Consider the following 12,962-nt stretch of genomic DNA (forward strand, 5'->3'; position numbering starts at 1 on the left):
ATCCCTTCCAACCTGGGAAAGGAAACAGATGTCCAAGTCCAGGAAGCAGAGATCCTGACTTCTTAACAGGATCACCCAAAGGAGATCAGTCCTGGGTGTTCATTGGAAGGACTGATGTCGAAGCTGAAACTCCAGTACACTAGCCACCTGATGCGAACCTAATTTGACTGACTCATTTGAAAAGACCCTGATGCTGAGAAAGATTGGGGGTAGAAGGAGAAGGGGAGAGGATGAGATGCTTGGATGGCATCACCGACTCAATGGACATGAGTTTGGGTAAACTCCAGGAGTTGGTGGTGGACAGGGAGGCCTGGTGTGCTGCGGTTCATGGGGTCGCAAAGAGTTGGACCCAACTGAGGAACTGAACTGAACTGAAAGAGGATCACACCAAGACACTGTAATTAAAATAGCAAAAAGTAAGATAAAGAGAGAATATTAAAAGCTCCAAGGGAAAAGCAATAAGTTCCATGCAAGCGAATTCGAGTATGTCTATCAGCTAACTTTTCAGCACAAACTGCAGACCAGAGGGAACTGGGACAATATATTTAAAGTTGTAAAAAGGAAAAACCTACTTGGCAAGGCTGTTGCTCAGATTTGATGGAAAGAATGAGAATTTTAGAAACAAGCAAAAGCTGAGTTCAGCACCACCAAATCAGCTTAATAAGATGTTTTTTAATTTATTTTTTTTTATTTTGGAGTATAGTTGATTTACAGTGTGTGTTAGTTTCAGGTGTACAGCAAAGTGATTCAGTTATACACATATCCCTTCTCTTTCAGATTCTCTTCCTATCTAGGTTATTACAAAATATTGAGTTCCCTGTGCTACAGAGTAGATCGTTGTTGAGCATCTATTTTATATATAGTAGTGTGTATATGTTAATCCCAGTCTCCTAATTTATCCCTCCTCCCTGCCTTTCCCCTTTGGTAACCATAAGTTTGATTTTTTTTTTTTTTTAATTTTCTTGGCTCTGCCAAGAACACAGTCTATGGTGTGTGTTCTTGTGGTCAGCAGTTTTCATCTGCTTTCTGTAAAAACAAAGGGAATGTGTGCCAGGCCTTTATCTGTATCTTTCAAGGAACTGGGAGTTTGGTGATCCTGCTATGTGGAAGGATTATAGTCTAAATTGTTCCCAGTTCCTTAGCCCAACAGCTGTTCCTTGTTGCTTCTTCTTCCCATTTCCCAATCATTAACTGTTGAGTAAGCATTTTACTTCAAAAGACAAGGACACGGGCTTGTACACGTTTCAGAATGATCATCTGTGGGTCCATCCAAAGAAATGTTAGTGCAAATGGCATCATTTCATTCTCTTTCATAGCTAAGTAATATTCCATTGTACATTTACGTACCACATCTTTTTCTGTTCCTTTGTGGATGGGCATTTTGGTTACTTCCACGTCTTGGCTATTATAAATGGTGCTGCAGTGAACAGTGGGGTACACATACCTTTTTGAATTACTTTCTCCAGATATATACCCAGGAGTGGGCTTGCTAGATCACATGGTAGCAGTATTTTTCATTTTTTAAGGAACTTCCATTCTGTTCTCCACAGTGGTTGTACTGATTGACATCCCCACCAACAGTGTATAGGATGAGCCCCTTTTCTCCAAACCCTCTGCAGCATTTTTGTTTGTAGATTTTTTGATGATGGCCATTCTGACAAGTGTGAGGTGATACTTCCACGTAGTTTTGATTTGTATTTCTCTAATAATTAGTGATGTTGAGTATCTTTTCATGTGCTTTTCGGCCGTCTGTATGTCTTTGGAGAAATGTCTGTTTAGATCCTCCACCCATTTTTCTGGTTAGGTTTTTCTTTTTTTAAATAATGAGCTGCATGAGCTGTTTGTATATTTTGGAGACTAACCCCTTGTCAGTTGCTTTGTTTTCAAGTATTTTCTCCTGTGGGTTGTCTTCTTGTTTTCTTGATGGTTTTATTTTTGTCTTTACTTTCATTGCTCTAGGAGGTGATTCAAAAGCAATATTGCTGCGATAGGTATCAGGAGAGAATTCTACCTAGATTTTCCTGTTAGGGGTTTTATAGTATCTGGACTTATATTTAGATTTTGAGTTTATTTTTGTGCATGGTATTAGGGAGTGTTCAAATTTCATCCTTTAACGTGTTGCTGTCCAGTTTGCCCAGCACCCCATGTTAAAGAGACTGTGTTTTCTCTATTGTCCATTGTTGCCCCTTTTTTGTAGCTGACCATTGGTGCATGGGGCTTCCCTGGTGGCTCAGACGGTAAAGAATCTGCGTGCAATGTGGGAGACCTGGGTTCGATCCCTGGGTCGGAAAGATCCCCAAAGGAGGGCATGGCATCCCGCTCCAGTATTCTTGCCTGGTGAATCCCCATCGACTGAGGAGTCTGCGGGCTACAGTCCATGGAGTTGCGAAGAGTCAGACATGACTGAGCAACTAAGCAAAGAACAGCACATCGGTGCGTGGGTTTACCTCTGGAGTTTTATCCTGTTCCATTGATCTATATTTCTGCTTTTGTGCCAGTAACATTGTTTTGTTGACTCTAACATTGTAGTATAGTCTGAAGTCAAGAAACTTAATGCCTCCAGCTCCATTTTTCTTTCTCAAGATTGGTTTGACTATTTGCAGTCTTTTCTGTTTCCATACAAATTATAAAAAAAAATTTGTTCTAATTCTGTGAAAAATGCCATTGGTAGTTTGATAGGTATTGAATTTAATTGGTAGATTGCTTGGCTTAGTATAGTCATTTCAATGATACTGATTTGTCCAACCCAAGAACATGGTTTATCTTTCCATCTGTTTATGTCATCTTCAGTATCTTTCATCAGTCTTATACTTTTCAAAGTACAGGTCTTTTATCTCCTTAGGTAAGTTTGTTTCTTGGTATTTTATTCTTTGTGATGTGAAGGCAAATGGGATTTTTTCCTTAATTTGTTGTTCTGATCTTTCTTTGCTAGTGTATAGAAATGTGACAGATTTCTGTTTTTCAATTTTGTATCCTACAACTTAACCAAATTCACTGATGAGCTTTAGTAGTTTTCTGGTAACGTCTTTAGGAATTTCAAAGTATAGTATCATGTCATCGGCAAACAGTGAATTTTACTTCTTTTCCTCTTTGGATTCCTTTTATTTCTTTTTCTTTTCTGATTGCCCATGGATATGCCTTTAAAAATTATGTTAAGTAATAGTGGTGAGAGTGGATATCTTTGTCTGGTTCCTGGCCTTAAAGGAAATGCTTCTGGTTTTTACCATTGAGAATGATGTTTACAGTGAATTTGTCATATATGGCCTTTATTATGTTGGGCTTCCCAGGTGGTGCAGTGGTGAAGAGTCCACCTGCCAATTCAGGAGACAGAAGAGGCGCAGGTTCAATTGCTAGGTCGGGAAAATCCCCTGAAGTAGGAAATGGCAACCTACTCCAGTATTCTTGCCTGGAAAATTCCATGGAACAGAGGAGCTGGGTGGGCTGTAGTCCATGGAGTTGCAAAGAGTCAGACATAAGTTAGCCCATCCTAAATATATATGGTTGGGGGAGTTTTCCTCTCTGCCCCCTTTCTAGAGAGTTTATTATTTTTTTAATCACAAACAGGTATTGAATTTTGTCAAAAGCTTTTTCTGCATCTATTGAGATAGTCATAATGTTTTTTATTAGTCAGTTTGTTGAAGTGGTTTATCACATTGATTGAATTTGTGTATGTTGAGGAATCCTTGCATCCCTGGGATAAATCCCATGTGGTAGAATTTGCTTATGAAGCCATCTGGTCCTGGACTTTTGTTTCTTGGGAGCTTTTTAATCACAGTTGCAATTTCAGTACTTGTGATTGGTCTATTCATATTTTCTGTTTCTTCCTGGTTCAGTCTCAGGACATGGTACCTTTCCAAGAGGTTGTCCATTTTATTGGCATATAGTTACTTGTAGTAGTCTCTTATGATCCTTTGTATTTCTGTGATGTCAGTTGTAACTTCTTTTTCATTTATAATTTTATTGATTTGAGCCCATCTCCTACTTAATTGGGCACTCAACATTGCTAATTATTAGAGAGATGCCAATTAAAACCGCAATGATATATCATCTCACACCTGTCAGAATGGCTGTCATCAAAAAGGCCACAAATAACAGATGCTGGTGAGGATGTGAGAAAAGGGAATCATTATACACCGTTAGTAAGAGTGTAAATTGGTACAGCCACTGTCAAAGACAGTATGGAACTTCCTTATAAAACTAAAAATGAGACTACCGTATGATCCAGCAATTCCACTCTTGGATTTGTATCAAGAGCCATAAAAATGCTTTAAGGTTGGCACTGTTGTTATTCAGTCACTAAGTCACGTCTGGCTCTTTGCAACCGTGTGGCCTGCAGCACCCTGTGCTTCCCTGTTCACCCTCTCACAGAGTTTGCTCAGATTAATGTCCATTGAGTCGGTGTTGCTGTTTAACCATCTCATCCTCTGCCACCCTCTTCTTTTGCTTTCAATCTTTCCCAGCATCAGGGTCTTTTCTAATGAGTCGACTCTTTGCATCAGATGGCCAAAGTATTGGAGCTTCAGCATCAATCCTTCCAATGAATATTCAGGGTTGATTTCCTTTAGGATTAACTGATTTGATCTTATTGCAGTCCAAGAGACTCTCAAGAGTCTTCTGCAGCACCACAATTTAAAAGCATTATTTCTTTGGCACTCAGCCTTCTTTATGGTCCAGCACTCATATCTGTACATGACTACTGGAAAAACCATAGCTTTGACTAGACAGACCTTTGTAGGCAAAGTGATTTCTTTGTTTTTTAATATGCTATCTAAGTTTATTATAGCTTTCTTGCCAAAAAGCAAGTGTCTTTTAATTCCATGGCTGCAGTCACCATCTGCAGTGATTTTGGAGCCCAAGAAAATAAAATCTGTCACTGCTTCTACTTTTTCCTTTTCTGTTTGCCATGAAGTGATGGGACTGGATGCCATGATCTTAGTTTTTTGAATGTTGAGTTTTAAGCCAGGTTTTTCACTCTCTTCTTTCACCCTCATCAAGAGACTCTTTAGTTTCTCATTGCTTTCTGCCCTAAGGGTGGTGTCATCTGTGTATCTGAGGTTGTTGATATTTCTCCAGACAATCTTAATTCCAGTTTGTGATTCATCCAGCCTGGCATTTCACATGATGTACTCTGCATAGAAGTTAAATAAACAGGGTGACAGTATACAGCCTTTTTGTACTCCTTTCTCAATTTGGAACCAGCCCATTGTTCCATATAAGGTTCTAACTGTTGCTTCTCGACCTGAATACAGGTTTCTCAGGAGACAGTTAGGTGGTCTGGTATTCCCATCTCTTTAAGAATTTTTCACAGTTGTGATCCTGCACAGCCAAAGGTTTTATCGTAGTCAATCAAGCAAAAGTTTGATGTTTTTTTTTTTTGAATTCTCATGTTTTCTTTATGATCCAGTGAATGTTTGCAATATGATCTCTCGTTCTTCTGCTTTTCCAGCTTTAGAAATGGGTACATCTGGAAGTTCTCAGTTCATGTACTGCTGAAGCCTGGCTTGAAGGATTTTGAGTATAAGCTTATTAGCATGCAAAATAAGCGTAGTTGTCTGGTAGTTTGAACATTCTTTGATACTGCCCTTCTTTGGAATTGGAATGAAAACTAACCTTTTCCAGTCCTGTGGCCACTGCTGAGTTTTCCAAATTTGCTGGCATATTGAGTGCAGCATTTTAACAGCAGCATCTTTTAGGATTTGAAATAGCTCCACTGGAATTTCATCACCTCCACTAGCTTAATTTGTAATAATGCTTCCTAAGTTCCACTTCACTTCACACTCCAGGATGTCTGGCTCTAGGTGAGTGACCACACCATCGTGGTTATCCAGGTTATTAAGAGCTTTTTTGTACAGTTCTTCTGTGTATTCTTGCTACCTCTTCTTAATCTCTTCTGCTTCTGTTAGGTCCTTACTGTTTCTCTTCTTGATTGTGCCCATCCTTGTATGAAATGTTCCCTTGATAACTCCAATTTTTTTTTTTTTGAAGGGATCTCTAGTCTTTCCCATTCTCTTGTCTTCCTGTTCTTTGCACTGTTAACTCCCTTGGAATAGATGAAGAAACTGAGGCTTGGAGAGGTTGTGTCTCTCAGCTGGTAAATAGCTTAGCTAGAATTTGAACTAGAGTTAACGTTGGCTTATTTTTAACTACCACATTACATCTCCTTCTTTCAAGAGAAAATTCTATGCTTTAACCCTTTTCTCTATAAAATTTTATTTGGCTATTCATTAATAATTTATATATTTATAAAACTTTTTAATGGTTTGTGGGAAAACGTATGAGGAAGTTACAGACTTTGAAATAGTTTGGAGGTGTGATTGAGTTAAATGTATCCTTTTTATGAGTTAAATGTATCCTTTTTATGCCATGTGTATATCTATAAAATTACACAACTTCAGGGCTGCATAGGGACTTTTGGAATCATTGTAGTGTTTGACCAGCCTTATTTAAATTGTGAGACAACTAAGACCCAAAAGAGGTTAGGTGGTTGCCTGCAGCTTTGTGTCTTCGTTTCTCTGGTCTCTGCTACTAACTCCTGTGTTACGTTAGGCAAATCCTTAAATGATCCTGATCTCAGTTTTCTTGTGTGTAAAAACATTTTTGGATGAACGCCAAAAGTCTTTCCATACGACCGTCTGTGTTTTCATCATTCTTCCATTTACCTTCTCAAATGTTTGGGTGAGATGATTGTGTAAGGTGTGAATGAGGTGGGTAGTGGGTTCGGGAGTGAAGGCGCGGTCTGGAGACTCTGACTGTGAGGCCTGGGGGTGCGAGTCTGCTCCCTCTCTGGCTTTTAGACTTTCCTAATGGCTGGTTTCTATTTGGCTTCTTCAGGACGCCAGATCACCTATTGGTTCTCATAATCTAAGCTTGTCCATTTACCTCAGATTTGTCGATGATTCCTCTTTAAGCAATGTATTCTGTTTTAATATAATAGTATGTGTTTATTGTAAAAAAAGAAAAAAAAACACACAAGAAAGAACTCATGAGCATGGGGTAGAAAATAAGTCATTTGTAATCCCAGTATCCAAAGATGATAAATTTAATAATTTGAGACACATTTTATTTTTTAGGATTTGATGAATTATCGTGGGTGGTGAGAGAGAAGTATAAAGCAAAGATGCCCTTGGTTTGGGAAACCAGGTAGACAGTGGTCTCATTCAGTGAGGTAGAGATTTTGAAGCTTAGTAGATTTGTGTGGGAGGGCGATGTATTCAGGATAGAGTAGTTAGTTTGAGGTGTCTTTAAGGTATCTAAATTGAAGTGCCTGTTAGTAAGTTGATTTATATAATTTAGGCTCCAGAAATAGAGTTCTATCTTGGGGATTAGGATTAAGAAGTCATCAGCATATAGATGAGCACAGCTATGGTGTCATACAGCAGCACCTATTGTAAACTGCAACCCCCCACCCAGCTCCACGGAGGGCAGTGTATTGTGGATACTTGTGCTGTCTGACCTGTATTCACAGCTTAATTTGGGAAGAATCATGTTCTATGTTTATAACACAATGGCTGCATTATGCAAATGGTTTCTGTTTTCCTGTGGAGATTTCTGTAAAGAGGATTTTTTAAAAGGTCCAAGCTTTAAACTTCAGAACTTCCTGAGCAGATCCAGCATTTGACTGCTCACCCTTTGCCTTAGAATGACAGTTTCTGTCATCCCCCCCAGTTGGACTGTTCTTCTAGCATCACAGTTGTCATCGTTGCTCATAGAAACTGAACAAAAGCACCTCACTAGCAGCATGATTGGGTCCCTCACATAGCTTTTCCTCTGGCCTCTGATCGGAGCAGTTCTCCCAAATGCAAATTCCTTTTCTTAATGAAGCTATGCCTCTGGGAAGTGTTCCACTGGATGGGTGTACCTGATTTTTAGAAAGAAGAAACAAAATGCTGTTGGCACACAGTGCCTTACTAAAAGAAAAGAGAAGTACCAAGACCATCAGCTAATTTCTTAATACCTATAAGGCTCAGTATTCCATCTGTAAATTGAGAATCATAATAGTATCTTCTTCTAAGAGATCACTTGATGATTAAATGAGTTAAGGTATATAAAGTGCTCAAAACTGTGCTTGGCATCAGAATATGATTCAGGATTTTCTCTTTAAGTCTTATATGGATTTTAAATGAACTTTAAATAACTTTATTCTTATGTAGAAGACTTAACCAGTGGATCATATGATGACACCCTGAATGCTGAACAAGTTCAGAAACTCCTTTACCTGCTTGAATCAACTGAGGATCCTATCATTATGGAACGAGCTTTGGTCACCCTGGGTAACAATGCAGCCTTTTCAGCCAACCAAGTGAGTACCCTAGTCTCCGTAAACATGCTCTTCCCATTCTCACACACCAGCAGTAATTGTGACTCTGATAAGTTACTTAACCTCCCAGAGCGTCAATTTTTTCATCTATATATATATAGTGGATATCTACAATATAATGTTTGTTTACTTCTAAAAAGCATAGCCTAATATATCTATGAAGTCGGTCACCAGCCTCATGTTTGTAATAAGTGTATCTAATCAACACAGTATAATTGCATGGCCTTTTTAATTATTCACGACTCAGCAGTTCTGCAGTAGAGCAACAGAAGCATCTGACATTTAAGTACGTGCTTTAAGGGCTGACAAAGATGGTTCTGAAGCAGGTGCTCCCTGGACCACACTCTGACAACGACGGACCAGTGTAAATGTAAATGGCTTCTGCTTCCCCCCAACCTCCCATGGAGAAAGAGTCAAACAGTTTTTGTCATTATTTTCAGCTAATGCCCTTTGTTAACCTTGTCGTAAATGCAAAATTTTGAATTTACACTTCACTTCAGTCCATCTTTATTCATCGTGTCAAGGTTAGCTCCAGAGATTTATAGGGAGATATAAGGAATATGTGTGTACTGTGTACATCTCCATTATAAGTGACAGACCCCAACTTAGGTTATTTTAAAATGAAAAGGGAAAATACTGAGCTCAGTTAACTTGGATGTCCAAGGATAGCTTTGGTTTGAGACACGAGTATGACTGGAGGTCAAGGTTACAGAAAGCATTATCAAACCTCTCTCTCTCTCTTTCGCTGTCTTTTGACTGCTTGCCCCTACTTCTTTTTGTGTAATGATTTTTGTCTCTCTGGTCACAAAGAGGTTTTCTTCACAGGGATGGAATGAAAGCCACTGGCCTCTCAAGCTTTCTTCTTTGAGCCTCATGATCTAAAAGGTGGAGTTACTCTATCAGTATCAAGTGCCAACCCTTTGGCTCGATTGTTGGGCTGGCCTGGGCCATGATTAGCGGGTCCTGGCTCACATGCAGACGAAAACAGCAGGGAGGGTGTGAACACAGTGGAGCTGCAGTCTCACCAGGAACTGTATGGGACAGAGGTGGTGCTGTGTCTCTCCCCGTAGAAAGAGGGCTGCCAGGCAGACAAAAATAACAGATGGTGACTAGCTTATTAGCACGTCTATATTGAAGGTATTTCTTTGAAACAAACTGTAGTCAGAGTGGGTGAGAAGCCACTGGTGAACAAGTACTTTCTTGGGCAATAGGAGTTGCTGTCCTTGTCGTCAGTTATGATACCTTCATCTGCTTTTATAATAGTTTTTTTTTTTTTAAGACTGTCTCCTAGTAACCACAAGTCCTTAGGAAGAACCTGAAATTGCAGAGGGAAAGCTTCTTTATCTCTTTTCTTGATAGAACAGCATGTTTTGACCTGACAGGAATCATTTTCAGCTTATTTTTCTTGTAGGAAATGAAGCATTATGCCTCTTTCAATGTTGGGATGAAGGCACATAAAATTTAGTGTTGCAATTGGCTGTGAGAAATCCCCAGATTATTTTTCCTTTGAAAATTTGGGCATCATTTCCAAACTGTGTGGAACTTCAGTTCTTCAGGATGTTAATAAGTGTTCCTCCACTCCCACAATTGAAAAACGATCTTCTTTTTGGATAGAGTTTATAGAAGTACAATATTCAATACTCCGCTCTTGGAGATTCCGATCACATGACCATAGGATTGCATCACGGTAAAGAAACATGTTTACTCTTGTTATAACCAGAGTTTCTCAAACTTACTTACCTATGAAACCTATCTTTTAAATGAGACTTTTGGTTGCACTTGGTCTTCGTTGCTGTTTGCTATGAACACGGGCTTTTCGTTGCAGAGGCTTCTCTGGAGCACAGGCTCTAGGCGCATGGGCATCAGCAGTTGAGCATGCGGGCTCAGCAGTTGTGGCACATGGGGGTAGTTGCTCCATGGCCTGTGAATCTTCCCGAGCAGGGACTGAACCTGTGTCCCCCACATTGGCAGGTGGTCTCTTAACCACTGTACCACCAGCAAAGTCCCAAATCTCCTTTTTAAAAAGGGAACATCTGTTTACGTCTTGAGGGATTAGTATTCCAAAGTATTCATTTCAGCAAAACACTAGTTTTGTTCTACATCCTAATGCATTTCCAAATTGCCCTGTAAGAGAGCGATAACTTATTTCAAAGTAAAATTATTTTGTTTGTAAATTACTTTGAGATCACTGTAGTAGCTCTACAGACCTTCATTGGATATCTCCATGCTATAGTTTAAATATTACATATATTAATAATTTATTTTCAGTTAGTTTCTTTAGCTGTAAAATTATGAGTAGTAAACTTTTTTAAAAAATAGGAATTAGAGGTTGTATATGGGAACATTATTTCCAAAGAGTCATTAATTTTTATTTGTATTTGTAGATACAAAGAATGTAATAAAGGGGAGGTTGAATATCGAAGTCATGGTTCTGTTTTTTTCCTCCTAGATCGTTATTCGTGAATTGGGTGGTATTCCAATCGTTGGAAGCAAAATCAACAATCCCAATCAGAGTATTAAAGAGAAAGCTTTAAATGCACTGAATAACCTGAGTGTGAATGTTGAAAATCAAATCAAGATAAAGGTAAGTTACCTGAGATTACAAAAGGTAAGGTTTTCTAATAAATGAGAGAGGAAAAAAAGGTAAGTACTGAAATTTCAGTAGACCATACTTTATAGCTTTTAGCCAAGAATTTATTATTGAATTTATTATTATAAAGCCAGATTTATTATTTCTGGCTTTAGTGAGATATAATCAACATAAATATTGTATAAGTTTAAGGTATAAAACATGATTTGATACTGTATATATTGCAAAGTGATTACCACTACTGCATAGCGTTGGGCTTGCAGGTGGTGCTAGTGGTAAGCAACCTGCCTGCCAGTGCAGCTAGACATAACAGGCGCGGGTTTAGTCCCTAGGTTGGAAAGATCCCCTGGAGGATGGCACGGCAGCCCACTTCAGTATTCTTTCCTGCAGAAGCCCATTGACAGAGGAACCTGGTGGTCTGCGGTCCATAGAGTCAGAGTTGGACACGACTGAAGCGACTTAGCATGCATGCACTATAGTGCAGTAGCTATCACCTCCATCACCTCATAACTACCTGTGTGTGTGCGTGTGGTGAGAACATTTGAGATCTACTCTCTCAGCATGCAAGTATACAATATAGTATTGTGAAGTGTAGTTATCTTGCTATACATTAGACCCCAGAACGTATTCATTTTATAACTTTTAAGTTTATACACTTTGATCAGAATCTCGCCTTTTCCTTCACCTGAACATGCTACTGTCTGTTTCTATGAGTGCCTTTTTCATATTCCACTTATAAGATTTTTGGCTTCTCTGACTTATTTCACTTAGCATAATGTCCTCAGTCCATCCATTTTTCACAAATAGCAGAGTTTCCTTCCTTTTTTATAGTGAATAATATTCCATTGTACGTACAGATTACATTTCCTTTATCCGTTTGTCCATAAATTGACATTTAGGTTATTTCTGTGTCTCGGCTGTGTGGCTCATGCTGCAGTGAACATGGTGGTACAGATACTACTTTGAGAGAGTGATTTTTGTTTCCTTTGGATTCACACCCAAAAGTGGGGTGCTAGACCATATTGGCAGTTCTATTTTTAATTTTCTGAAGAATATCCATACTGGTTTCCATAGTGGCTGCACTAACCACCAGCAGTACACAAGGATTCCTTTTTCTCTTCTTGCCAATACTTGTTACTTCTTGACTTTTTGATAATAACCATTCTAATAAGTGTGAGGCGATATTTCACTGTGGTTTTGATTTGCATTTCCCTGATGATTAGTGATGCTGACCATCTTTTCATAAACCTGTTGACCACATGTACGTCTTTGGGAAAATGTTTCTTCGGGTCTTCTGCTCAGTTTTTATGCAGAATAAGAGGCGGAAGGCACCTGAACCAGCCAATAACAAGTGCAGTGGACTTTTGAACTTGACGTTCAGTTTAATCGAAGTGTGAAAAAGGAACCAGGCCAAAGTCAGATAATATCAGCAGAAAGACACAATAAGTTAGGAAATGTTAATTCAACTTTTTTTGAGCTCATGCTCTGTGTTGCAGAGTTTAGAAATGAACATGATTACTCTTGTTGTAAGAAAGCTAGAAAGAGGGATAAGGCAAGTCCAAAAAGATTTGTAATTCAAGGCAGAACATGATGAAATACTTTAAGGAAAAATGCAAGTAAAATATTGTTGAATACACAGAAAGGAGAGTTTTCATTCAGAAGTTTCTGTAAAAGGTAGAGCCTGAGCTGGTTCATGAAACTGTCCAAGGTTTCTACAGCCAGAGTTGAGGAATGAGGGAATCCCAAGAGAAAGGAACAAGGCGAGGTAGGCAAACTCCAGGAATAACTGAGGTGGCCTGTTTGGTAATCTTGTTGCTAGAACTGAAGTGAAGGAAAGATTCAGAGCCAATAAGGGTGTAAATGCTCAGCACATTTTAGGAATCGCTTGGAAAGACAGGAGCATCCTATGAAAATACATGATTTTAAGCTAAGGAAATGCCGTTTTTTAAAAGGATGGATGCATAATGAAATTGTAACCCAGGACAGATTGATTTGTAAATATCATTTGGATTTTGAAACCAGATTAAAAATTTAATCTGTTTTACTTACGCAATT

At 38.9% G+C, this 12,962-nt stretch overlaps 1 protein-coding gene across 2 annotated transcripts in view; it reads left to right on the forward strand.

Annotated features, from left to right (window-relative positions):
* Positions 1–12,962, forward strand: part of ARMC10 (armadillo repeat containing 10) — a 74,872-nt gene that overhangs the window by 20,135 nt on the left and 41,775 nt on the right. For both annotated transcript variants that reach the window (XM_068972661.1, XM_068972662.1), the window contains exons 2-3: positions 8,151–8,299; positions 10,767–10,901. In XM_068972661.1, the coding sequence (XP_068828762.1) occupies positions 8,151–8,299; positions 10,767–10,901 (284 nt within the window). The remainder of the gene's footprint in view (positions 1–8,150; positions 8,300–10,766; positions 10,902–12,962) is intronic.

The sequence above is a fragment of the Capricornis sumatraensis genome, chromosome 5 (assembly GCF_032405125.1).
Source record: "Capricornis sumatraensis isolate serow.1 chromosome 5, serow.2, whole genome shotgun sequence".
Taxonomy (NCBI): Eukaryota; Metazoa; Chordata; class Mammalia; order Artiodactyla; family Bovidae; genus Capricornis; species Capricornis sumatraensis.